This window comes from Balaenoptera ricei, chromosome 13 (genome assembly GCF_028023285.1).
Source record: "Balaenoptera ricei isolate mBalRic1 chromosome 13, mBalRic1.hap2, whole genome shotgun sequence".
NCBI lineage: Eukaryota > Metazoa > Chordata > Mammalia > Artiodactyla > Balaenopteridae > Balaenoptera > Balaenoptera ricei.
Genome location: NC_082651.1, coordinates 62,346,319 through 62,373,426, shown reverse-complemented (window position 1 = coordinate 62,373,426; position 27,108 = coordinate 62,346,319). Strand labels below are relative to the sequence as shown.

Below are 27,108 nucleotides of genomic sequence, written 5' to 3'. Positions count from 1 at the left end.
GCTTTACCTTTTGTTTTTTACTCACTCTTTTGTTGGCAAGTTTCTAAAAGCACAGCAGTGGCTGGGGTAAGTCAATGTGGCATCCAGGAGATTGGTAAATTTTTCTCTTGATGGCAGTTTTTTCAGAGAATAGGATGATGTGGCAATTAGTGTCTGAATGGACTCCAGCCCATAGCTAGGCAGGGCCTGCAGTTTAGTGGAAGAAATATCCCTGAAAAGTAAAAGGGAGAAAGGTTTATTTATTTATTTACTTAACATGTATGATTCATAGAATGAAACTTCCTCTCAACAATAGTATCCTTCTAGGTTCTGAGGAATCTTTTCTCCATCTTTCTTTCTCCCTAATTCTCCATTTCAGTTAGTCTCATTAAGATCTGAATTCAAAAAAGCTACGTGGTCTTTTTTCTGATATGTACCCCATTATTCTTTTCAAGGCTGAGTATAACTCCTTGTACCTGTCATACATTCGTTAGCATTCTCTCTCTCCCCTCTGCTGCTTCCTTTCTCCCTCTCTCTCCCTCCCTCTACCCCTCTCCACTTAGCAGAAGTGAAATAACTACTTGCTTTAAGAGAGAGCAGGCACATGCAGTGACATCAGCTTCTGTGCTCTAGTCCAGGGGGAAATATTTAGGGCTTCAGATGCCTCGGTCTTTGATTGATCAAGCTCTGCAGGGTAGGTTTTCGTGAAGCACAGGCTAGTTACGCTATTCAGAGCCGCTGTGTGGCATTAGCCACCCTCTGACTTCACTAAAGGCAAGCTGGATTCATCAGTCCAAAGCAAGCAAACATTGGGCCATGCAAGCAAAACTGTGTGGAAAGCTCAGGTTTTTCACACAAGGTCCTGAATGCCTCAGCTTTTCTAGACTTGAGGCAATGCCCAAGAAAACTGCAAACAAATTAAATGTGAGGAGGAAGAGTCAGTGGGAATTTAAAAATTCTGCCCATCTTCTAAGTGGCTGCTGCAGATACCCCATGAAAGTTTTCCAGGAGCATAGCCCCCTGCAGCAAACTGACCCAGTACTTAGTGCCCATCTCGTGGGAGGGGCTCAGTAGGGGATTGATGGACAGATGAACTTGACAACGTGGCATGATGACTAGTGTAGGCCCTTGGTGGAATAGTCAAGGTGGCAGAATTTGCCTTGGGGGCTGCAGACTCATTGCTTTTGTGTCCTTATTGATTTAGGTAACCAGTGTTCTCATTCTGCTTTCCAGAGTTATTATCTTAGATGTATTAGGGATTGACCACATGATTCTTTGCAGGCCTGGTGATTTTTTTTTTTTTTTGGTGGGGGTAAAATATTTTAAATTAAGATTCTAGAAATGACAAGGTCTCATTACAAAGGAGTGAATCTCTGTTGATTGATTTTCAGTTTCAGTGAGAGACTCATGGGGGAAATATTTTGGGGGTGTGGAAGGAAGGACCACTTCTAGATATCACTTAAACCCTAAGGGTATAATGAGAATAGTTATTTGGAGAGTAAGAGACCTAGGTCTGGTCCCACTGTTCCAGAAAAGTCAGCGTAGATGCCTACCGGGCTCACAGTCATTTCTAAGCAGGCAGACCAAGCAGGTTTTCAAGCAAAAACTGTCATGCAGGGTGTCTTATGATCATACTCACTCATTCTTGTGCCTGACCAAAGGCAACTCTCCTTAGCTATTCAGTGCCCAAGTAGGTGACCAGTTTGCTGTAAGAACTCTGCCTATAGTATGTGCTAGACTGGAGAGTATTCAAGCAATGTGTAAGATTCTGAGTCTGGTGTACTTTGAATATGAGACATAACAGACAGGGACCCCTAGGGTAGGATGGCAGAAGCTGAGAGATGGCAGAAGCTGAGAGACAGCAGAAAAAACAGTGGGCAGGAAGCACGAGGAGGTGGTGCTCTGTTACGGAAACCCTTGCACGTGCAGAGACTGGTTCCCCACAAAGCAGGCTGGGGACCATGTGGCTGGACGCCCTGAGCAGGCCTGCTGGGCTGCAGCGGGTGGGGTGGGAGGGCAGCAGCGCTGTACTCACAAGATGCTAGGCCCTGTGGCCCCCCGGAAGGCGCCATTGTGTATCTTCTCCAGGTGCGCGTTTTCCTTTAGCTCCCTGTGGGGAAGGACAGTGTCCTTAAGTCACATTGGCCTCCTCACAATTCTTGGAGTGGAGTTTGCAGCTCATGTGTGAACAGTCATAGCTGTGCGCATGCGCGATGAGAGCAGCCTGTGGGCATGGCGCTCAGGGGTCGAGGGGACAAGGCGGGGCTGTAGGTAAAATGAGAAAAAGACGTTCTTCTCCTCGGAGAAAACTGTGAAATCGCTGGTGTGCTTGGCTCCGCCTTTCCTCTGCGATCTTCCCCTCACTCAGTGGAACCCTTTGTCCTACAACTTAAAGTACTCCCTACTTCTGTCCTGGAGCTGTGCACATTTACCACCAGGCAGCTGGGCAGGGAAGAAAATGCTGCTCCAGTGTTCAAGGCTGAAGGGAAGTGCAGCCCACTCTGCATCAGGCCGTCATGACCTTGGAGGGCTCAGTGTTTGTTCATAGTAATAATACTGAAGTTTGCAAATTCTTTACTTAAAAGAAAAGCAGGTTCCATTCAAAGCTACCCCCTTTCATCACGTTAATTGGACTCTTTTTCTTTCAGCTGTGCATTTCTCAGTGGGTTAGAAAGGGGAGGAAGGACAGCCTGTATAGGAAATGCCCCCTACCCCGGGTGCCCCACGGGTCTGTGCCCTGTGCCTGATCGTTGCCAGGTGTGTGTATCGTAGAAACAAATGGGTTGAAGGCCACTGCTCTTCAGGAAGCCAAAAGCTGCAGTGGGAGTAACTACCTGAGGGCTTCTGTTCCCTAAGCTCAAGACAGCTCAGGGTGAACTGCTCAGGACCAGCTCAGCCTAGCCCCGCTGAGCAGCTCCCGTCTGGGCCCTGACGCTGGTGTCTCCAAGGACAGGCCCCTCTCTGCGCGGACAAGGAAGCCGGGAGAGGAGTCCCTGGGCTCAGACTTGTCAGCTTACTTTTGATTGCTTTCTTCCTACAAGAGAAGGGGTGGCGTCTCAAAGAACATTCTGGAAAACCCTGGACAGTGGGCACAGTGTACATCCATTGCTGGCGTGATGATTTTGAGCATAGGACATGATTCTTCTGCACCACTGTTACAGTGGCAAAACAAATACACCAACACCCACTGCCCCCTCCCTCGCAGGATCCTCAGTAATTACCTGGTTCATCTCATAGCTTTACGTCTTCTTCATCGTCTTTCTGCAAGTCTCCACATCACCCCTGCCATTTAAAAACTGTAAAAGCCCCTGCATCTCACTCCCTCGGTGGCTGTCTTCCACATGCTTCTACTAAGCGTTTTCCTCGGAAAGCCTCGGCCCTTTCATCACAATGCACCCATCAGTCTCACATCGTCCCATCCCCTGGGTGTATTTCCGCTTTCAAAGAGGTGAGGTTGTCAGAGTCAATTTGCTGTTTAAAATCTAAATCAAAAGAAAAATTCCTTCCCAAGCCTCCATGGCTCTTCTTCCTGATTTGATTTGTTTTAATTATGTTCAGTTATGGTCATAAATCATTGAAACCGGGCTTTGTGAGCAAATAATCCTCATGTCAGCCAGATCAAATTAATTGTTCAAATTTCAGGACAGCATTTCTCATGTTTTATTAAAACTCGGATCTTTTTGTATAATGATAACTCTGTATTATGTAACTTGGTCAAAAATAAATCCAAAATTCATCTACCACAGTTTCCTGGAGGTCGCTTTTGGGAGCTCTCCCAAGTAGCATGGCCTTCTGGGTATGAGAAGGATAGGAAGGATGACCTTCTGAAGTGCAGTGGGAGAACTCCCAAACTCCAGCCAAGGCTTCCCTAATGGGGGTGCTCTGGGAATGGTAGGGATGGGCTCTCGGACCCCTGGAGGTGTCTGAGGGTAACCTTCTGAAGCTGCTCCTCTCCACCCTGTCTGTCTTAGTACGTAACGTATTTGAGAACTTTGTAGGGCTATGGTGTCATTGTTCTGAACAACTTTGGACAGGCCTTTATATGAGGAAGGTGTCAGAAATGGGGCCGGACACGCCCATCATTTGAAAATTTTGCTTGACGGTTTTGAAAACTACTCCCTCTGCCCTGCTCAACCCTTCGATGGGTCTGCTCGCTCTTAGAAGAGAATTCAGACTCCTTCTCATGGCCCCTCAGTCCTGATGACTTGCTCCATCTCCCGGTTAATCTCATCCAATGTTCCCTTTGCCGATGACCCTTAAGTCACACTGGCCTCCTCTCAATTCTTGGAGTTTATCAACTTCTTTTCTTGCCCAACTCAGGACCTTTGCACATGCTGCTCCCTCTTTCTGTAATGTGCTGCCTCTGATGATTGCCAGTGCGGACTCCTCGTCATCCTTTAGGCTCAGCCTAAATATCATACCCTTGGTGAGGCTGTCGCTGAGCACCTAACCTAGAGTCAGTCTGCCCCCGGTACTCTCTCAGATCTCAGGGATAGGTTATTCCCTTCACAGTATGTATCACTACCTGCAATAATTTCATTTATTTACTTGCCTTTTTCCTGTCTCTTCTGCTAGTACAGAAACTTCATTAGGGCAGGGACTGTTTCCACGGTACCATTGTAGACACAGCACTTAACATGGTGCCTAATATATTGGTGATGCTTAATAAGTGTGTGTTGAATGAATAAATGAATGGAATTGACTTGTGTTCTTGGCAAACTGATTTGTGTTCTTGGCTTCCTCTTTCTGGCGACAGTGAGGTATGGGGAATACGTACTAATGGGACGTCAGGACTTTTCTAAGTCCATACCCATTCTGGCGTCTCTAAAGCGTTTGAGACACTGCTGACCAAGGACCTCCCACCTTACGCTCTGCTTTCCCTGACCTCCCAAAGATGTACTCTGCTGATTAGCCTCTCACCTCTGCTTTTGCGCTGGCTTCTTTTCCTTATCTCTCGTTTCCCCCCAATTTTATATTCAGTCCTCTTATTTTTCCTCCTTGTGCAGGTGACCTCAGCCATAAAGAACTTCACCCATCCTCTCTCTTCAGGTAATTCTGACTTCTGTGTCTCTAGCCCTGGCCTGCCCCTTCCAGCCCTCTGTCCTCCCTGCTAACCCATGAGCCAACCTTCTTTAAGCGCCCCTCTCACATTTCCTATCCCAGGACTTTCAACAGCTTATTTTCTACAGAAGAGAGTCCAAATTGTTTACTCTAGCATGTAAGGCCCTTCCTGCTTTGTCTCTAACCCACATCTAGGACTTTCTAAAAGGTACTGTTTTCTGGTCTTTGAGCACATCCCATACATCCTCCTCTGGGCTGTTCTTGTTCTCTGACCGGAGTGCATTTTCCTTCCATCTTTGCCTGTCCAAGTTAGGCTCAGGTCAAAATCTACGTCTCTCATGAGGCTTTCTCTAATTTCCTTCTCTTCTGCCTTTGAAATCCCAGAGGACTTTACCTCTCTCAGGCCAGGCACCATATTTTGCCTTCTGTTTTAGTAACTACTTAGTGTACAGTTTATATACCATTTGGAGATGTTTCTTCCTAGGCTGTAAGCTCCTGCAGGGCAAACACCAGGGCTTCTTCATCTTCATTTCCCCTCAAAATATAGCATGTTCCTTCAAACACAGCTGATGCTTGGCAAACGCTTGTTGAGTGAATAACAGAATGAGGCATCTGAGAGTACTGTGCCAGGAGAGGATAAGCCTCTGATTTTAATTTGGCAGAAACAGATTCGATTGGCCAGAGTGCACCCTGCGTTGAATTCAAGTCAACAAGAAAATGAGGGAAAATCCACTCCATGGTAGGAAGGACAACTGTTTAAAAAGCTACCATTCCTTGAGCACTTAGTATGTGCCAGACCTGTGCTACCTGCATAAAAATACAATCTTATTTAATTATCATTCATTCATAATTAACTATATAATGTAACAAATAATTAATAAATGAGCATGTACTCTATGCCAGGCACTGTGCTAAGTACTGAGGATGCAAAACAGACCTTTTCATTTTGGTGGCGGTATCCTCAAAACAAGCCTATTAGCAGCTCCATTTTATGGATGGAAACACTATGGTTTAGATTGGTTGAGTAACTTGCTCAAGGTCAAGGTGGTAAATAATGGGATTGGAGTTTGAGTCCCAGTTAGTGACAGTTAGATCCATTCTCTTCTCCACCAAGCTGTATAACATGGTATCCATATAATAGGGTCTTTGGTTAATATTTGTAGTTAAAATAAATAGTATATTGTGTAGACTTATGCTGCTTAACTTCAGACCGGCAGCATCAGCATCTCCTGGGAGTTTGTTAAAATTTCAAGTTCTCGGGCCCTACCCTAGACCCACTGAATTAAAATGTCTGGGGGTGGGGCTCAGGAACCTGTGTTTTAGCAGTCTCCATCTGAGTCTTACGTGTGTTAAAGTTTGAGAAGCACTGGTGTAGACCATGGTTTATACATATGGCTTATTTATTATTAAAAGCCTTTTCATTTGTTTGTTTTCCTTAACTTTGGCTTTAGTTGAGCCTTTCATGTGCTATTAGGTTTTACTGTACACAAGTGTATGGTGATTGTCACCTTACCTGGTACCTGTCATGGTTCAAGCAGCCTCCATCCTGGCCCTGCGAGCTTTGTGAATGAGCCCCTTTTTTAGAAAAGGAGCCATAGAAAGAAAGACAGGTTGAGAACAGTGAAGGATGCAGTAGGGATGCTTCTCTAAAGTTGAAGGTTATTAACACTGGGGACTGGGGTAGGATGTGGTGAAAACGCAGGGCTCCGTCACCTTGTGGAACATGAGCTCCTTACTCCCCCTCACGTCCCCCCGCCAGCCTGCAGCGGTAGGGAGATGGGCTTCTGTGTGGGCCTGTTGTGGCTGATTAGGCTGGTAAATGGCATTATCCGATTTCTCTGCAGTGGGGCCGGGAGGAAGAATTTCTTCACTGAAATCACGCTGCCTCTAACACACCATCGACCCGAGCGAGGGGACTAGAGAGGGAGGCTGTGAGATGGAGGAGCCTAAAGTAGGGTGTTGAATATTTCAGCAAACTGTCAACTTCAATGTATCCAGGCTGCATCTATCTTCGACATCAGGGTGCTCTGCGGTTTCCAGCCAGCCAGTTGCCTAGTAACATGCGTGCCACACTGAGGACCAGCCACTTGAAAGTTTATTTTTGTCCTGAGTTAGTTGCTGAAGATTGAATGTGATCTGGTAGCCAGAGTAATATTTCATTTTTATTCATGAGCTGGGGAAATAAGCACATACTTACAGGGAAATCAGCGTTGTCCCATTGAATGCATGACTTTGTATTTCTTCAAATCCATTTCCATATAGTTTTCTAAGGAGGGAGGAGAGAGGTTTTAGGAGCGAAAGAAACAGTTGGGAATCACACATTCTTCCTTCTGTGACATGTATTACTAAGATAATTACTGGCATTTACAATATCTAGCTCTGTTTCTCTAACATTTTAGATCCTCAGGTCCTGCTGAGATAAGACTGTTTTCTTGCTCTAGTTGGCTTCCACCTCTACCACCAGCACCACCACTAATTTGTTACGTGTTTATTAAGTGCCAGATATTGATCAACCATTCTACATATTTATGATTTAATCCTCATCGTCACTTCCATTGCTCTGGTCAGAAACCTAAGCCTTCATGTTGCTGTGTAGCTTGCTTAAGGTCAGAGAAAACAGCGGCAGAACTGGAATGTGAGGCTACAGCTGTCTAACACTCAAGTCTTGTCTCTGGTTCTACAGGCCTGTCTGGGCATATGGGCTTTCTGGGTCGCTGAAAGCTGAGGGCAGAAGAAGGTTCCAGTACTGAGTGAGTGTTTCTTTTTCTTGGATGAGTCTTTGGTTTTGCTGATGCCACATTTTGTTCCACAACCAAGATTTCAATGTCTGTAAACAGTTTTTAAGACCCATTAGTGGATAGTGAAATCAATTTAGTTGGGTACAATCAGCCTTAAAAAAAATGAAATAGAACAGATGGAAAATGGAAATGGAAAATGTTAGAGTATGTTGCATGTAATCGGGGTAGTACTCTTTCTGAAGTTTTGTTCCACCATTTTTGAATGTTATGTACATGTGAGTATATGTATACATATATACGTATAAGTCTGCCCAGAACAAGACATAGGAGACTCCTTAGAACACAGATGCTGGGAAACGTTAGAGGCAGAAAAGAGCTTGGAGAGGAGCAAGCAGCAACCCTTCATTTGACACAGAAGGAAAGAAGCTCAGAGAAGAAAGTGACTTGTCTAAAGTTCACAATAGGTGGAAATGAGACCAGAACACACTGTGACTGGGGCTACATCCAGCACATCAGTTTTGCTGGGTGATTTGACTCTTCTTCCCTGAGATAGCCACACGGCCCCTCTTCCTCCTCCTGTAGAGCTATGTTTGAGGTCATGTTCTCGGTGTGGGCTTTCCTGGCCACCCTATTTAAACTGCGCCCCCAGCATTCCAGCATTCTCTGTCTCCCTTCTCTGATTTGCTTTATTAGCATCTGACGCATGATTATATTATTGTCTGCCTCCCCAGTAGAATGTAACCTTTATGAGAGCAAGGATTCAAACTGTTCTGTTCATTGCAGAATCCCCTGCATGTAGAACAGTGCCTGGCGCCTGGGAGGATTACAGTAAATATATGTTAAATGAATTGGATGAACAAATGGTTATATATAAGATGAATTTCTCACTGTAAATCATGGCCAAGCAAGTTTGAAAGCCACAGTCTCAAATAGAAATATTTGTGTAAGTTCTTTATGAACAATGCTATGAGACTCAAGTGAGAAAGGGCTGTGGTATGATATAAAATTAAGCCGCCGCATGTGGCCCGGTGCTAGCTTCCCTTTACCGGGTTGCTGGCAGCTGCACGCCCATGTCAGGGGCAGGTTGCGGGTGACGTGAGAAACAGTTTAGACACAGTCTCCACCTACTCCTCCAGGTGGCTGCCGTCCACGAGGTTTCTCTAGCCTTTGTTAAATAAAACAAGCGTGGGATTTAATTTCATTGTATGTGTATGTGTGTAGTGTGGATGTGTGTAATATGTATGTATATAGTGTGTGTTTGTGTTTGGGCGGGGGGTCTCTTTCCATCAACACACCTGAGACAAACCAGCATATAAATAAGTATAGTTGGGACTCAGTGTTGAAGCTTGACACTTGAACACTGAAATTCAGAAAATATAGAGATTATAAAATAACTGAGTTCAAAGAGAGCAGGGGAGCATATTTAATTCGTTTTGTTAAACCCCCAGATCTCTCATAATGCTTGCTACCTAACACGAGTTCAGTCAACAGGCTGGGTGGAGCGGTGGCCTTGCCCTTCCACGGGAGGAAGAGCCTTGTCTGGCTTCCCCTGCTCTCGTGGGCTTTCTTCTGGAATTCTTCTGAGTTTACAGCTTCACACATGAGCTCTTAACTATATTCTGTAATGGATTATTGGATGCCGTTTTTCAATAGTTTTCCGTCCCCATTTATATTGTAGAATCCGAGGGGATTGGTATTTGGTTTATCTCTGTTGTCTTGTGGAATTACACACAACTTTCACACAATCCCACTAGAATTCTCTTTTTATTTTACACTTAGAATATTGTTCTTTGGCAGTCTCTTGTCATTTTGGGGATTGAATTCCTTTACAGTAATCTCTTTTAGATGAAGAAATCATACCTGTCTTTTCTCTGGACTTCTTTGAAACTGGATTTCTTAGAGTCTAGGCCAGTGTTTGTCAAATCATTCTCCTCCATCCACTGAATAGGAATCGTCTGGAGCTGCTGGCCACAAATGCAGATGCAGACCTACTGACCACGTGCACTGCAGACCTACGGAATCAGAACCTGGCCGTGGTATCCAGGAAAATGCACTTTTATAACAAGCTCTCCCAGTGAGCTTTGGGCATGCCACTTTGGGACCTTGCCCTAGGGTATAGCATAGGATGGTGCAGCTCTCATTATTTCCATAGTGCACATCAGATGGTCTGCTGGACAGAATTGAGTCCAGAGTCTGGTCCCCTTACTGCTTGCTCTACCTTCTTAGTGGTGGAACTACATGTGTAGAAAAAGTAGCCCCTACCGTGCTTTTAGCAAAGCAGAGCTGCCAGCACTTGTCTGGATGCCCATTCCTCATCACTGGTGTGTGATACCCTGATCCTACTTTTGATACATATTAGGATTTTATACTTGGCTTTTTCGGTCGGGCTTACAATGCCATTGCTCTAAGTGCAGCCTCGCAGTTAAGTCTGCAAGCCCTGAACCCAACTGCCTGGGCTTGGATCCCGGCTCTACTGCCTATGAACTGAGTTACTTTGGGCAATTTACTTAACTTATCTGTGTCTCAATTTGGTAATCTGAAAACAAAGATGATAATAATAGTCTTGACCTCAAAAGGCTGTTGTAAGGATTAAAACAGTAAACATACACTGAGTACTTAGAAATAGGTTCTGGAACAAAGTAAATGCTTAATGTGTTGCTCCTATGATTCTTCTTCTTCTTATACTTAACAGTGGCTTCCAGCTCTCTGGCCAGAACAGAGAGAAAGATCTCCCTTTCCATGCTCTGGACAGCATGTCATGAAATGCAGTGACCTGTTTAATTGAACTGTCATTCTCCTCTATTGAGGTAGGGGCCTTTCTTCTCCTGGGTAGAGCAGGTCAATTCAGTGGCCTGGGCTGCCCCGAATGTACTCATTCAATGGGGGCCCTCAACCACCTTTGGCCTATGTTGGCACCATTGACATTTTTGTATTTGGACATTTTTTATGTCTTAAAAAAAATTTTTTTTTATAGCCTGGGTTCTGCTTCTTCCAACTTTCCAAAGAAAATGGCTCACCATTTCCTTTTCAGCTACTGCTCTTTGGCTCTGTTCTTAACATTTGCAGACAATAGAATGTGCTGCCTTGTTTTGATTAAAAGAGTGGCTTCCTTACTTTGGAGAAATTACAGATGTGAGTGGGAAACCTCATGCTGTCAGGGCTGCACAATGCTTTAAATGCCCTTTAAAACATCTGGAGAGTCACTTCAGATAGCTTTTTTCTAAAACATCGTGGTGTCAGAATTAAATGAGGAGGGCTTCCTTTGCTTTGAGGATGCTGTCACAGGCATAGAAATGAATTTTTCTCTCTCCTCTATTACAATAGCTGTACCTTACTTTAAAGCATTGTCTACATTCTCTATTCAAATGTCAGAAATTTTGACTCAAACAGAGAGAATGGCACCTTTTTATTCAAAATAAGATTCGGGCTTTAGAACTTAATCACAGATGACACTCTAATTTTGAATACTGCCTTATAGCAAACTCCAAATATTCCTGGGGCTTTAAAAGCGTTTCTGGGGTTATATTAGCAGTCTTAGACATTCTGCCATAGTTCCCACTTGATCATGTAGCCACCTAGTTTTTGGATGATTTCAAAGAAGAAAGCCTAATTTAGGTTTACAGATCCTTGGGGTCTCAAAAAGTGACCCCATTGAATGGGGAGGTACCTCACGCCTTAGGATCTGGGGTCTTCCCATGTCTTTACAGAAGACATATAAGATCCATGTCTTTGAGAGGCTCATAATCTCAATGGGTGAAAACATGAAGTAATGAAAGAATAATACAAGCCAGTAGACATTCCTTGTGAGCATGTGTGGTACACAGAAATGAGAAGTCTTGGAGAAGTCCTCTTGGGTTGGAGAAGTCAGAGAGGCTGCATGGTGGAGCTGAGACTTGAGTCAGACCTTGCAGAATTAGGAATATTTGTTACTGAAGGGGAAAGCATACTACTTTAGAAAATATGCCCTGGTAGTATATCTATAAGCAAATTTTTATCGAATGACTATATAAGCACCATCCTAAAGAAGAGGGATCCTATCCTATCCATCACCTGAGGGATCCTATCCTATCCATCACCACTTTCTACATGAAGTACTTTGCTGAAGTCCTTTTATATCTGAATGATTCCTCATGTATGAAGACACTTCTTTACTGGATGCCCTGGAAGTCATTGTATGGATAACTGTCTCTGGTCACTACTATATGCTGCCATGACCCTACTTTTGGATGTTCATCAGAATTCCCCCATTTCTGTGGGGCTCACAGTCTCTATATCAGGGGATTCCTTTCTCTGATATGAGCATGCCTCTTGCTTTTCAGCAGTACTGAGTTTTTATGTTTCCCTCCACCACAGCCAAGTTCATGTCAACTTACCACATGCAACAATAAAACGGTGACAGGTATCTAAAATAATGATGACAGCAATGCAGTATAATATATTGAATAAAATTTTTGAAAAATCCATGTTTCATAGTGATGCTTAAAAAGAGAGCAAGACCCTATGGAGAATAGTATGGAGGTTCCTTAAAAAACTAAAAATAGAACTACCATATAACCCAGCAATCCCACTACTGGGCATATACCCTGAGAAAACCATAATTCAAAAAGAGTCACGTACCACAATGATCATTGCAGCACTATTTACAATAGCCAAGACATGGAAGCAACCTAAGTGTCCATCAACAGATGAATGGATAAAGAAGATGTGGCACATATATACAATGGAATATTACTCAGCCATAAAAAGAAACAAAATTGAGTTATTTGTAGTGAGGTGGATGGACCTCGAGTCTGTCATACAGAGTGAAGTAAGTCAGAAAGAGAAAAACAAACACCATATGCTAACACATCTATATGGAGTCTAAAAAAAAAAAAAGGTTCTGAAGAACCTAGGGCCAGGACAGGAATAAAGACGCAGACGTAGAGAATGGATTTGAGGACATGGGGAGGGGGAAGGGTAAGCTGGGACGAAGTGAGAGAGTGGCATGGACTTATATATACTACCAAATATAAAATAGATAGCTAGTGGGAAGCAGCCGCATAGCACAGGGAGATCAGCTCAGTGCTTTGTGACCACCTAGAGGGGTGGGATAGGGAGGGTGGGAGGGAGACGCAAGAGGGAAGAGATACGGGGATATATGTATATGTATAGCTGATTCACTTTGTTATAAAGCAGAAACTAACACACCATTGTAAAGCAATTATACGCCAAAAAAGATGTTAAAAAAAAAGAGAGAGCAAGAGAGAAAGAGAGGAAAAGGAAAAAGAAGGAAACCTCTTTTATACAGAAGAGGGCTGGCTAATAAATGTAGAGGAGTGATAAGTTTAAAACTATCATTTTGTAGCTCTCTATATAATAACTGAATAATGAACAGATGCTGAAACCATTGGGTGGAAGGTTGTTGGCCAACTGGATAGTCACATGAACTCAGAGTATCCCACAATGGTTTACTTATTTATGACAAAGGGAAAAATGTGCCCTTACAATGAAGAGGTCTGGCAGTCACCACCTTAGCCAGGTGGCCAAGGAGTGGCACAACATGACACAATGGGCCTCCTGGTTTGATGCAGTGGGAGACGTATAACCTCCCCTTTGCAGTATTCTTGCAGAAATGTTGACCTGAATCTAATCAGGACAATGCAGTCAGATGAGTCCAGACAACTGTCCTGGGCCCTCAAAGGAATTAGTGTCATATAGAACAGAGGAAGGCAGGGGGGCAGTTCTCAGGAGGGGGGGATGGGAGGTAAGGTTGGGAGGACTAAGGGGCATAACAGTAAAAATGCAATGTATAAACTTTGAATTCTGACTTTAAAAAAATCTATAAAAGACATTTTCATTTGAATATAGACTGTAGGTTGGATGATGTCATTAAATCCATGTTGATTTTCTTAGGTGTAACGGTGTTGTAGAATGTTTCTATTTAAGGAGATACATGCTGAAGAATTTAGGTAGGAAGTGTCATGATGTCTATAAACTTCTTTTGGATGGTTTGGCAAGAGGGAAATGTGTTATATACACTTAGCTATCTAGAGATGGAGTGGGTGTGGTAAGCTGTTAATAGTAGGTGAAACTAGGTAAGGTGTACAGGGCTGCTCAAAGTGCAGTTCTTTCCACTTGTTAGTGGAAAGACAAATGGATTCCATTTGTCAGTTAAAATTTTCAAAATAAAAAATGTTTAAAAAGAGATGATGACACACGATGTTTTCATGATGGTCTGAAATAACTGGCTTGCTGAATATGAGCTTTTAAGTGGTGGTACGGTGTAGTTGACACAATGTAACTGAATTTACACAGGGAGGTATTAATAATCCCACTGGAGAGACAGAGACAGAGGCATGTTGCCGTGGTGTGACTTGACTAAGGCTGGTTAGACTCAGAGCCAGGACTGGAAGCCAGGCTTTCTACTTCACTGGCCAATAGCGGCTTGTCCACTGTTCTCCACTTGTCCTTAATTCTCCACTGCGGCTTGTCACAGGTGTAGCTTGGAGTCTTGTCATCCTTTGCCAGGTCACCCTTCTCCGAAGGGTCTTAGAGAATTAATTGCTGTGATCTTTCCTTCTGTGTGTGGAGTTCAGACGTGAATCAGGGTTGACTCCTTTTTGAGACTGGTGTGATAAGTCATCTAGAATATTTGAAAGGTGGTGCAGCCAAACCCTGCTCATTCAGGGGGGAACATTTCAAGGTAGCCTCTTGAGGGGATTTAATGGAAAGCCACATTGGCTATAAAGGGACATAAAAGCATAATGCATAGCTTTAGCATTAGCCCCACTGAGCTTCTCCAGCATCAAGTGAAGTGTTTTGTTTTCATTAAATGAGCTCACAGTTGCTAAACATCTGGGTGGGGGGAGGACAGGAAAGGTTCCATGAAAACCAAAATCTCAAATACTACTAATAATGAAAAGAGAAGGCTTGCTTTCATTATTTTCTAATTAGAGAGTTGAACTTTATAGCTGAGGAAATAAGGCTTTCCTCTTTGAATGTAATACCCTTTTCCAATGGGGTACTCCACATGATCCTTCACTTACAGAAGGGCCTGTTCAGCTGAGAACAAGTGCCAAGCAAATGACTAATCACTTCCTTCCAGATGAAGGGCCGAGAGTGAGGAGGGGGTGGAAGCACAATGCCCCCGCGGGCTCTCTGGGAGAGATGGAGCTGCAATCCTCATTAACTTCAGAGGTGGGGCAGTTATGCTGCTGGTAGGCACTGTTCTTCTTAAAATTATAACTAAAGTAAGTTAATGGCCCCTAATAAAACCACTGTGCAGCTCTTGTGTACCGATGCTGAAATGTGATGTGTGAGAAGAAATCTTTAGTTGTCCCTTGGCTTCAGTGGGGTGGCCCCATCTTGTGAGCTCATAGACCCCTATGGGTTATCTCAACATTCATTTTCTTATTGGTCTTCTTCCACATCTTCTGCTCTTTCATTCTTATTCCGCTCCACCCCCATTGCTGTGCATGTATCTGGGAGGAGTACCTATTGGTTCCTGCTTATTTTTAGATTTAGGTGAAAATCAAAGGGAGTATTGGATATTTGTTATCTTTGAATTAAAGTCTACTCTACTGAGTGGTTTCTTCTTAATACTTTTTTCAGGGTTATTTCTAAGCCTTTAGCCCCTTACCCCTGCATGTAAAACCCTCTGCAATCCAGTGTCTCCTCCACGCCTGCCATTTATCTAAATGTATTTTCCATTTCTTAAGCAGGATGTTTACTCCCAATAAGTATGCCTCATCCCATTTTCCTCCTTCCCACAGCCATGCTTTTGCTCATGTTCACTTGGAATATTCATTCCCCTTTTCTCGGTGTATGGTATCACAAAATGGGTAAGACCATGACTGGAGCCAAGACTGTCTGAGTCTAAAGCTTGACCTTGGCCAAATTACTTAAATTCTCAGTGCCTTGGTTTCCTCATCTAAAAGCAGGCCTGATAGTTCCTACCTCATAGGGTTGCTGCGAGACTAAAATGAGTTTAAAAAAGTACTTTAAAACAGTGTCAGTGCTATATAAATATTAGCTGCTTTTATCACTTTTACTCATACAAATGTTACTGATTCTACAAGGTCTAACTCAAGTCTGCAGCCTCTCTGATTCTCCAGACCAAGAGGACTTCTCCAATACTTCTCATTTCTGTGTACCACACACTCACAGTGAATGTCTAGTGGCTTGTATTATTCTTTCCTTCTTTCATGTTTTCCCCCATTGAGATTATGTGCTTCTCAAAGACATGGATCTTATATGTCTTTTGTGTCCTCAATAAAGACGTGGAAAGACCCCAAATCCTAAGGCGTGAGGTACCTCCCCACTCAGTGTTTGCTCTGTAAATGCCCTATTTCTGACAGGGGACATGATGAATGAGTAGTTCCAGATCCGTATACAATGGTGAGTCAGAAACACTTTCTAAACAGCTGGAAGAGCTACAGTACATGAGGGAAGTGGAGGAGTAGAAAGACTGTAGAGAAGTTTTTCTAGGGTCTAGTCTCATTTCTGGTGTTCAAGAGTTTCCAGTTAAGAATTTGAGTTATTTTGAACCTGTTTTTGGTTGCTGCTCTGTATTCTTTTGACTGCAACACTCTGAGTCAATGCTGTATTGGCCACAGCTTTGTAACATGACACTTGTGTGTGTTGAATTACACCTACACAAAGTAAAAGTACTATTCAAATGCAGTGTACCGTTGATACCAATTTCTAGAATCCACTGTATAGAAGAGAGTCCTCTGAGATGGTCACTCCTTTTGTTTCACGACTACCTCCTCCTCTCAGGGTCACCCAATGCACGCTCTCTCTTTCTTTAAGGACATTTAAGCTCAGTTATGGCCTCATCACAGATCCTGCCACGGACGGTAACCTAAGCAGAATGAGTGAGAGGAAGTGGATGTGGGGAGCGGGTCGAACACTTGTCGCTGGGCTTTGGACATAAATGAGACATGGTGCCCAGGATGCTGCTTCTGAATGGTGGGGCAAAGGAAGGTGCCCCATGTAAAGATGGCAGGGATCCCAGGGGAAGGAAGTCAGGCAGGTGTCCAGTGAAGAGAATGAGTTGGGTTATCTTAGTATGATGCCCCTTGAACTTTAACGTGCATGTGAATCACTTGGAATCTTATGAAAATGCAGATTCTGTGTCAGTAGGTCTGGGATGGGCCTGAGAGTCTGCATTTCTAACCAGCTCTCAGAAGATGCTGTAGAAGCTTGTCCATGGACCATACTTTTAGTAGCAAGGCCTTAGGAAAGAGCGTGAAAGGGATAGGCCTGTGGGCCTGATAACCTGATAAGTGACTGCCAGATAAAAAGACATTATTTTCAAGTATTAAAGGATTTAGGGAATGGGCATCGATGGTGTTCCTTCAGAAGCAAAGTGAGCAGGTTCTAAGGGGAAGGTGAAAAATGAGAGAGAGATAGAGCAGGGTCCATTGATCAACTACTCTACCTACTTGGAGAATATCCTTTCAAACTCTTCTCAGTTGAAACTTGAAATTCCTGTGCTCTCTTTTAACCAGGGCAGCGACTCCCCTCCGGGCTGTCTCTTCTTAGCTTCAAAGCAGTCCACTGATGTAGTGAACAATTTCATCAGTTGGAAATTTGGTCACTGTAAATCCTCAGGGCCCATTTGATTAATTTTGAACTTAATGGGTTGGTTGGTTGTCATGTGAACATGTGACCTAGCTGCCATCCCACACAACTCCTCTCACCCTTGGCATTTTAGGTCAGAAAGAATGTCACCAGAGAGTTAGGAACATGGTAAAAGATGAGAAAGAGCCCACCTCAAGCTAGAAGTGGGAATGGCAGGAGCTGTATGGCAGAGCGTGAATCTGCGAGTTTACTCACAGTGTTATGGATTCATTATTCATCCCTTGAAAAGCATTTCCTGGTACGGTGGTTATGTGTAAGTTATCACAAATTTCCCTTGAGGAATGAAATGAGAAATATTTACTTTCCAAATTTCAGATGCAAATAGGAAACTGTTATGCATAGCAATCAGCCTGGTACTTACAGAATGAAATTAAATTCAGAGGAGAAGATCTTCGTAACATCTGGAAGCTTTCGGATGCCTGTGTTACAGATGCTCCTGTGGTTTGGGGCAGGGTGGGAATGTAGGCAGAGTGAGTAAAAGTGATTGTTATTAAGGAATAAAGATAAAAACAGTAGAAAGGCACTTTGTAGTACTATTTTTACATTAAATTTAAAAATATGGAGTTTGGCTTTATCAGTAACACTTCTAGCTGCTGAAGATCATCAGAATTTAAAAGGCCCTAACACTGTGGGAGTAGTTACTCTAATGACTCCTATTTAGAGATCTAGGGGATGGGACTAAACTTTTAAGTCTTTTTCATTTACGTCTGTAAATATTTCCAGCCTGTCTTTTTCCTATTGCATCAATTGCATTTTCGTATTGTATTTCATTCCATTTCCTTTTGCTAACTAGTTTACTCCGTGCTCTTGATGGTTCCAGAAAGCATCTCACTACTTTAGAACAGGTTTTAACTCAAACACTTCAGGAGGATTAATCTCCATGTGAGAAATCCATTTCCTTATTATTAAAAATCTCCCTTTATTTAGCTACCTTGCGATTCAGGGAGTTCTTCCTTGTATCTCACTGAGATCATTAAACATTCTTTGGGTTATTGGAGCTACTCAGGACTCCTCTTCTTTTCCTCCCACCTTTTATTTAGCCTTCAAAGAGGAGAGAGGCTTCAGTGATAGGTTAAATTGAAGGATATTTTGTTACACAAGAATGGGAAAGGAATCCAGGCATCTGGATCTCCCCCAATCGCGTTTTAAATTCACCAGCCATGGTCACTGGACAACTGAAATGAACTGCCCGGCACCCTGATGACAATGAAAGGAAGCCATCTTTCTCTTTTGGCTCACTCTGGTTCTCTTCCTTACCCGTTGCCCCAGATCACACAGAATCCTTGCCCTGTCTGTGGCTGGTGAAGGCAGTGTGGGCTTGGACTGCAATGTGTACTGGGGTTGGGAGAATATTGCTTTTTAGGGGTGAAATGCTATTTAATAAAGACAACGATTCTTAGATAACAAGGGGCTGCAGTGGTCAAATTTGGTTCTGGGATTTTCTTATGTTTTTCCAAAGTAGTTGATGCTGCGGATACTTATGTGTCCCATAGACCCCTCGGAGGTCTGGAAAAGCAGAACACTTTAGGAATTAGGAATTCCTAATTGGGTTAGGAATCATCATCCACCGTTAGAGCTGCCGAAGGAGCTACACGCGTGCCCATCCCCGAGGGCAGGACTGCTTGGATGTTGTGGAACACTAGAGAGATGTCTGCCCCTCCTCCTCTTTTTTTTTCTTCCAGCTGGTAGGGGTTGTGGACTTTGCATCCTCTAGAGATTTTATGAAATTTAATTCATCAGGAAGAAGAGAGAATGGACATCTGTGTTAGAGGGTTAAAGGTTCATTTTTTTCTGTGTGAATAAGTGATTACTTGATATATGAGAAGATCCATGGTGATTAATTTATAGATTTGTATCAAGTTTCAGGAATTCCGGTTTTGCTGGCAAGGCAATGAATCTGCTGGGCTACGGTGGTACTTATAGTTCTAACTAGTGGACTTAATAAGTTTTAATGGGAAATAGAAAATAATGATTTCGTTTATATGGCACAGTGCCTACCTCAAAGTAATGCTTTAAAAGTTTTCACTTAACGAATGAATGAACACATGAGAGAAAGGAGATCAATAATTTTCAACCAGGGATGGGGATCAAATCAGAATTGCCTCTTCCACTTTGACCTATGCTCTCTCTACCTCGCCACCTCACCTTAGAGATTCCGATTTACCCTTTTAAAGTGTCCTGACCTCCCTGTTCCATGCCCACCAGCACTTTGAAAATCATTGCAAAGGGGTGATAGTCTTCATGGATGTTTGGGATGGAGAAAATGTTGGGAACCACTTACGTGTATTTGAAAGCACCCAGCGTGGTAGCTGATAAGAAATGCTGATTAAATTTTAATCAGAGGGCTGAAGACAGACATGCAGATAATGCTAAGTATGTGGTTTAAAAATTCTCTCCAACCTTTTAATTGTTTAGGTTTTCATCAGATGCCCATGTTCCCCTCCCCAATTGCTTAAAAAGGAAAATTCCTCACAGGTATTTTAACCGGGGGAGATTTGTAAATGCTCCAGGCTCAATGTACACCAGATTTTTAGTGTTCTGGATCAGTCTGTAAAGAGAAATGGAAAAACAGGCAGCAGTTTAATAGATGTGTTTCGTTTGGAATGCACAAGGTCATGGTCACCAGAGGATGCTGGCTGAAAGTAGCATCAACAAAATCAAGTGACTTTCCTGTGCTTGAGGGGAGCTCCAGGGACCCTGGGGATAGAAACGGAATGGTGAGAGCTAGTTGGCTATTGCCAGGAAGTTCTGCTTTCAACCTCTTGCTGAGATAGGTGTAAGCATCATAGCTGGCAGTCTGTTCCATTCCCCCTTGCACCCCCTGAGGAAGCACCAACATCCAGGGCCCCTGGCCAGCTAGGTCGTGCCCCACCATGGAACCAGCACACTGGGGGTGATGGGAGATTCCATTCCCAGGAGAAATGAACCAATTGTCTACTTGTCCTTGTAGGCAAACTGGTCTTCTTTTTAGTGTGCTGGCAGTCACACTGACCAGTTATCCAGATGGGCACTCAGTCTTTGTAAAAGCCCAGGGCGGAGCCCGGGGGCTTGGGTTTGGGGGATTTTTTTGTCCATTCTATGGATAATTGGTTGTGTGATGATGCCAAGCCTCCTAACTTCCCGGAGCTAATGCTCCCTTCTGTGAAGTTAGAATGATAATAGCGCTCTTCCCAACTCACAGGTTGGCAGGTAGTGAGTAACATAATAGGCAGAGATAACGTACAAGGCAGGGCTTTGCAAAATATAAAAGTACAGCCATAATACCACAGTGGCGTTATTGCTCTTCTCCCTAGTTCCCCAGTGACTTTGAGAAGCAGCCACATTTACTGGGTTCTGTCTACTTTGGATTCAATAAAAGGTAGTACATGCCTTTGGCTTTTTTAACCCATGCAGCAACCACCTAAGGAAATGATAATTACTCTTGTTCTGTAGAGAAAATCTAGTATATTGGTTAGGTGGACGGACTCTGGAGTCAGCTTGGTTTTACATGCTGGTTTTACTAATTGTACGACCTTGGATACATCACTTAAAGCTTGGTTTCCTCATAGTGTAGTTTTCGAGCAGTAAATGTGTGTGTCTCGATCGCAGTAAGGCCTCCACCAGTGTTAACAATGCCTATTCTAGTTGATGAAATCAGGAAGTTGAATGATTTGTCTCTAGTCACAGAGCTGAGAAGTTGCAGCACTTGGAGGTGAACTCGGGTTTTCTGACTCTGAGTCTAGTGCGCATTCTGCCTTCTAAAGTTACGCACTATTGGTGCCTATTTCCGTCCTTTCTGTCCCTTTGATTCTTAAGAGGTGAGTGACATTTTGTTGTAATTATTTTTACAACAACTGAGTCAAGCAATCACGGGCCACATAAGACATTATGTGGGTAGGATGGAAAGAACTTTTATTTCTTAAGACTCTTTTGGGGTCTGACCACTCATCCATACATTCATTCAGTCAACAAACATTTATTGAGCACCTACACGTGCCAGGCATTGTTCTAGGTGCTGGAGATACAGCTGTGAACAAGACAAAGAGGGCTTGTGGGGAGCTAACATTCTAGTCTTAGGGCCTTCTTTGGGAAAAGTCCATAAACTTTCCCTTAGAGCACTTTATTTTTCTTTCTGTATTGATAAATTGATACTTTATCTATTAATAAATGTTGCTGTGCATCACGAACAACTTTATTTATCTCAAGCTGCTCTGCTTCAACATTGCTTGGGAAGTCTGTTAAAACTGCAGTTTTTCAGATTTCCAGGTCTGGGATAGGACTGTCACCTGTAATGGAAATGACCTTCCCCCTCCCCACTCCCCTCTTGAAATTCTACTTCACAGCGAAGTCCATACTATACCTTTTGCACTTAAACACCCATTATTTCAGATTTCCCCATAACTGTTTGGTGAGTTAGTCTTACGTCTCTGGTTACACCATCATTTCCTGGGGGAGATTTATATTTTACCTCCTCTGTATTCCAGTAGCATTTGACCTTTGGTTGGACATGTGTACCCACATACTTATTAATTAACTATTCTCTTTAGATAATTGCTATTTGGACCATTCATAGGGAGGTCTTGTGGTATAGTGGAGAATACACAAGCTTTGAAGATAGGCTGGGGTTGAATTCCAGCCCTGCCATTGTCTAAGGTGCCACATTGGTCAAGTTACTGACCATTCTGAGCCCCCATTCCTTCCCATGAACAAAAGAGATAATTACCCCACTTTGCAGGGCAGCTGTGAGAATTAAATGACACAACCTAGAGGAAATAAAGGCCAAGCACAAGTGCTCAAAATATGTTTGTTGCTAACATCTTTCTCGCTTCCTTAACTTTTGAAACTCTTCTGCAGATGCGGTTTGTAGAAGGTCAGGTTTGGGCCAAACAAGGAAGTAGTAAGAAGTCTGGTTTAGGAGTCACATGACCTGATTTCTAGTCCCAACTCTGGCACTAACTTGCTGTGTGACATCAGGCAAGTCAGTTAACCTCTTTGGGCCGCAGGTTTATCATCTGAAAACTGAATAGAGCCAGTCTTCTCCCATCCCCTCTTTTTTGTAAATTGGAGGAAAATGATAATTTGGAAAGGATTATTTTTAGGACTCAGTTCAAAAACATCACAATAATAACAACAAATCCAACATACACATGCCAAACACTTTTACATGGTAGGTTTCCAAGAACCATTTACTAAACAGACGAATATGCCCAAACAGTCCCCAGTGAACTAATTCATGATCTCGAAGCTCCTTTCCAAATTTTCCCACCACCCCAAGAACTCCATACCCTCCCTTCCATAAGGTAAGAGCTCCTTGGCAGGACTCCACAATGTCAATTTTAATTTCCAACTTCGTGTTGTGATGTTTCAGAGTTTATAGAGCTCCCAGGGAGAAGCAGTTGTCACCATGGCAACCTTCAGGCCACTGCAGTGAGAGAAATTAGTGCCTGCACAGACCTAGTAATTGCTGTGGTCTTTTCCTCTTGGATTCCTAGCATTGGATGCTTGAATACAAATACTGAGTGGGCTCCAGCAAGCGAGGGTAATAGTGTACAGCAATAAACTATCTGTTAGCTGATGCTTACATTTCAGACAAATTGAGGAGATTGTCAAAGGCATTAGCTTCTATCTTTTCCAGGGAATCACTCTGAGAGATTTCACTAGGGGAGAGAGAAAAAAAAAAAAGAAGAAGAAACATGAAAGAAATGACTGTGTCTGCATAATAATAAGCTGTGTGTACAACCCAACAACTGGGGGCTCCAGTGTGTCCTTTTAAAAAAGAACAGGGAAGCCTTAAGTTGTCCTCACATCATAAAGTGCTAACACGCCCATCCCCCCTGCCCCCCCACCCCCTGCCTTTAGGAACACTAATTGGCACCTGCAACCCAGATGCAGTTGAAATGCAAGTTTCAGTATTCCCTGTTGATGTGACAGGTTCTTTTTCTTATTTATCTATGACTCAGAGTCACAGATTGTTAGAAGTGGACACGTCCTTTGGGAAAATCCAGTCAGATTCCCTTGTTTTACAGCTTTTGGAATTAAAGCTCTGAGAGGAGAGGCAAATAATGCTCATGGGAAGATTCAGGGCCAGGATCAGAATGTCTGGGTTCTCAACTCCATCACTCTAGTGAGGTTTTAATTTGGGTTAGGATTCATTGTTTCTTAACTCTTTACCCCTTTCCCCAAATCCTGTTCTGATGCAATTGCAAAGTGGTCAACTCCTACACGAAGTGTCCTTCTTGTGTTGTAACTGTCTGTTTATTTGACCATTTCCTTCACTTCATTAGCACACTGAGGACAAGGAGTATGTCCTATTCACTTCTAAATCGCTGGTGGCTTCATGTAGCCTGGCACATAGGGTATAAATGAATGAATAGATAAGTGAATGAACTGATTTTTTTAAAAAAAAGACACAAAAGTAAAGGAACCAACTTTGCCATATATTTACCACCGCCAAGCATGTAGGTAATGTCAATGTTACCCTAAAATCCCAGCATAAGCTACCATTTGCTGCCAGCTGAGAAAGAAGTCGCAAAATCTAATGTTTACATTCACTGAAGGCTTCAGACTTGATGAGAGCTTTAGCCCACAGGAAGGCTGAGCCTAAGGCAGTTAAGGTCTTTTATGAACAACACAGTGATGGATAGTTCCTAGGCTGATTCATCTTATTCCTACCTAATGGTTCACTTATTTAACTGTGGCTGCTTTTCTCACTGGGAGGTCTTAACATATTAAAAGCTATCAAAACTCAACATTTAAACTTGAGAGCAGAAGAGTAAGGGTTAGCCTCAAGCAAACTGACATTTACGTAACCTGCAGTGTATTTCCTATAATATGCACTAATTCTTAATGAATTATTTTTAATATCCTCATTGCTTGCTTATACCCTAAAGAGCAATCAGAGGTTCCCCAAGGAACTAGGACTGATGATGCAGCATCTTCTTTAGAGATGCAAATCTGCTTGCAAAGCCCAGAGGATTGTTAAGATGCTCTCTGGGAACTAAATGGCCTCTGAGGTCCTTTGACTCAGACTAACATTAAGGAGGATGCTGGAATACTGGACTCCTTTGAAAGTTCTCTTTCCATGTATGGGATCTTGTGTCCTAGAAGCTGACACAGGGATATAGGATTGAAGTTACATGTTACACATATACGAGATCACATTGCATTATCAGGCTGCTTTACAATTTTGATAAATGCCTTTTATCAATATGGCTATAGATGCTGTGTTTTTGTGATACACTTATATTTTAGATACAAAGATAATCTTCTGAGGCACAGTAAACTTTCAACACATTTTCTTCTATGTAGGTGTTATCTAAAAATGTGACATGAGGGAATAGCTGCTCTAGCAAAGGGAGAGTTTTTATGACTGAAATCTACTTTTCTACTTGAGTAATTTATCATCATTTATCAAAAGACATTCAGTTCACTGAAGCAAGGTTAATTATCTGGATTTTAATAACCCTTGAAAATCATACCTTTTCTTCAAAGGTCCCTGGGTATTATTTGTACTTTAAAGATAAAAATACTAGGGTTTCCTAAACACAGTTTCTCTCCTAGAAAAATTATCCCCTTTCAACTATGTGTTCTCTGAGGGAGAAATTTATTCCAATTATAAATGTCTTTTGATATGCAGTATCTTACTTACATTTTTATGACCTCATTAAGTCCTCTGAAAGCTTGAGATGGGATTACTTTGATAGGGAGATAGGTGAGTGATCTAGAAAAGAAAAAAGGAGAGCCAAGAGCTTAAGATTTAGGATTGGGTGCCTTTTAAATTCATGAATAAAATGTGTGTGTGTGACTACAGAGTTCCAAATAGCTAGATTCAGGTTGAAAGTTCTAACTTATATCAATAAAGAGAGGTGCCATGACTCATTCTTGGTCTTTATCAAAGAGTGTGCAATTTTGTTTTTAAGATAGTGAACTTTGGGATCAGACCCAACCAGGTTCAAATCCCCACTCTCCTACTACCTGGCTATAGGACCCTGAGCATATTATTTAAGTCCTCTGTTTCAATTTCTTCATCTATAAAATTGAAATAATAATTTCTATTTCACAGGGTTGTTATGATGATTAATCAAGATAACCTGTATAAAGGATAGGGCTTGGCACCAAGTAAATAGTTAACACACAGTTTTAGAGTGGACTTATAGGCTTGTTGGGAGCATGGAAAAGAAGCTATCTTGGGTAGAGTGGAGAAATAGATGGTGAAAATACAATTGAAAACCAGGCAGGCAAGAGAAGGGAAGATTGACTAAGAACATGTTCCTATTTTGATCTTTACCACCTTCCCCAGGCAGCCTATTTTAATATTATCCCAACCAGACCACTTTGCTCCTGTGGTTAAATCAAACGGGCATCTCATGCCATTTGCGGGGAGTATCTATAGAGATTCCTTCAGGCACTTACTTATATCCAGAAGAACAATCTGAGTGTTCTTGAACTGAGATAAAAGTTATGCATTACATAAAAGTTGAGCAAAGAGTGACTACTCAGCAAGAGCAAAACCAGAATAGGATGATAAAGGAAACTGGGGTTAAGATAACTCAGGAGAAAGTATCTGCAAGGCGTAGATGAATGTTCAACCAGTATTTATCAAGCATGTACAATGATTCAAGGATTTGGCTCAAGGACTGGAAGAGAAGAGGGGAGTGGACCAGGACATTTCAGGAGGGACATGAATATCAAGAATATGGAGAATAGAAGTGGGAGATGCTGCCTTGTTTTTCGTGTGTCTATGCAGCAGAGACTGGTTTAGCTGCTGGGGGAGAGCACCTCCGCCATGATGAGCATATTCACATCAGTGAGATGTCTTACAGCCCCAGGAGGGACTTGTAACATGCTTGTAACGTGCTGTGTGAACTATGCCCACCCACCTGTAACCTTATTTTATCCACTCAACAATGGTGTGAGGTGGGTATTTCCCTTCGATAGCAGAAGAAACTTGATCACAAGAGATTAAGTAACCTGGACAAGGTAACATGACCAAGCAGACAGTCTCCAAATGTTCTTTACTGTGCAATACTGGCCTGAAGTATATGATTCCTAACCCACTCTCCCTCTTTTTAAATTTTTTCCCCAACTTTATTGAGGGATAATTGACAAATATAATTGTATATATTTAAAGTGTACAACATGATGATTAGATGTATACCTACATTGTGGAATGATTATCAATAGCAAGATAATTGACGCATCTGTCACCTCAAGTAGTTAACTTCTTTTTTTTGTGGTAAGCGTGCTCAAGATCTACTCAGCAACTTTCAAATATACAATGCAAAATTCTTAACTATAGCCACCATGTTGTACATTAGATCCTCAGAACCTATTCTTCTTATAAGTGAAGGTTTGTACCCTTTGACCTGTATCTCCCCATTTTCCCTTACCCCCAGCCACTGGCAACCGCCATTCTATACTCTATTTCTGAGAAATTGGCTTTTTCCGAGGTTCCACAGAGAAATGATACCATATAGTATTTGTCTTTCTCTGGCTTATTTCACTTAGCATAATGCCCTCCACTTTCATCCAGGTTGTTGCAAATGGCAAATTTTCTTCTTCTTACATCTGAAAAATATTCTGTTGTGTATATATATATATATATATATATATATACCAAATTTTCTCCATCCATTCATCTGTCAAGTGACTTTAGGCTGTTTCCTTATCTTGGCTATTATGAGTAATGCTGCAATGAACATGGGATGCAGATGTCTCTTAGAGATAG

At 42.5% G+C, this 27,108-nt stretch overlaps 1 protein-coding gene across 1 annotated transcript in view; it reads right to left on the bottom strand.

Annotated features, from left to right (window-relative positions):
* LHCGR (luteinizing hormone/choriogonadotropin receptor) overlaps positions 1-27,108 on the bottom strand; it is a 61,017-nt gene that overhangs the window by 17,280 nt on the left and 16,629 nt on the right. The window contains exons 2-9 of the mRNA XM_059942824.1: positions 25,030-25,101; positions 22,964-23,038; positions 19,876-19,950; positions 17,764-17,838; positions 17,598-17,675; positions 7,238-7,306; positions 2,015-2,089; positions 26-211 (exon numbers count right to left, since the gene is read on the bottom strand). Coding sequence (XP_059798807.1) covers positions 26-211; positions 2,015-2,089; positions 7,238-7,306; positions 17,598-17,675; positions 17,764-17,838; positions 19,876-19,950; positions 22,964-23,038; positions 25,030-25,101 — 705 coding nt within the window. The remainder of the gene's footprint in view (positions 1-25; positions 212-2,014; positions 2,090-7,237; positions 7,307-17,597; positions 17,676-17,763; positions 17,839-19,875; positions 19,951-22,963; positions 23,039-25,029; positions 25,102-27,108) is intronic.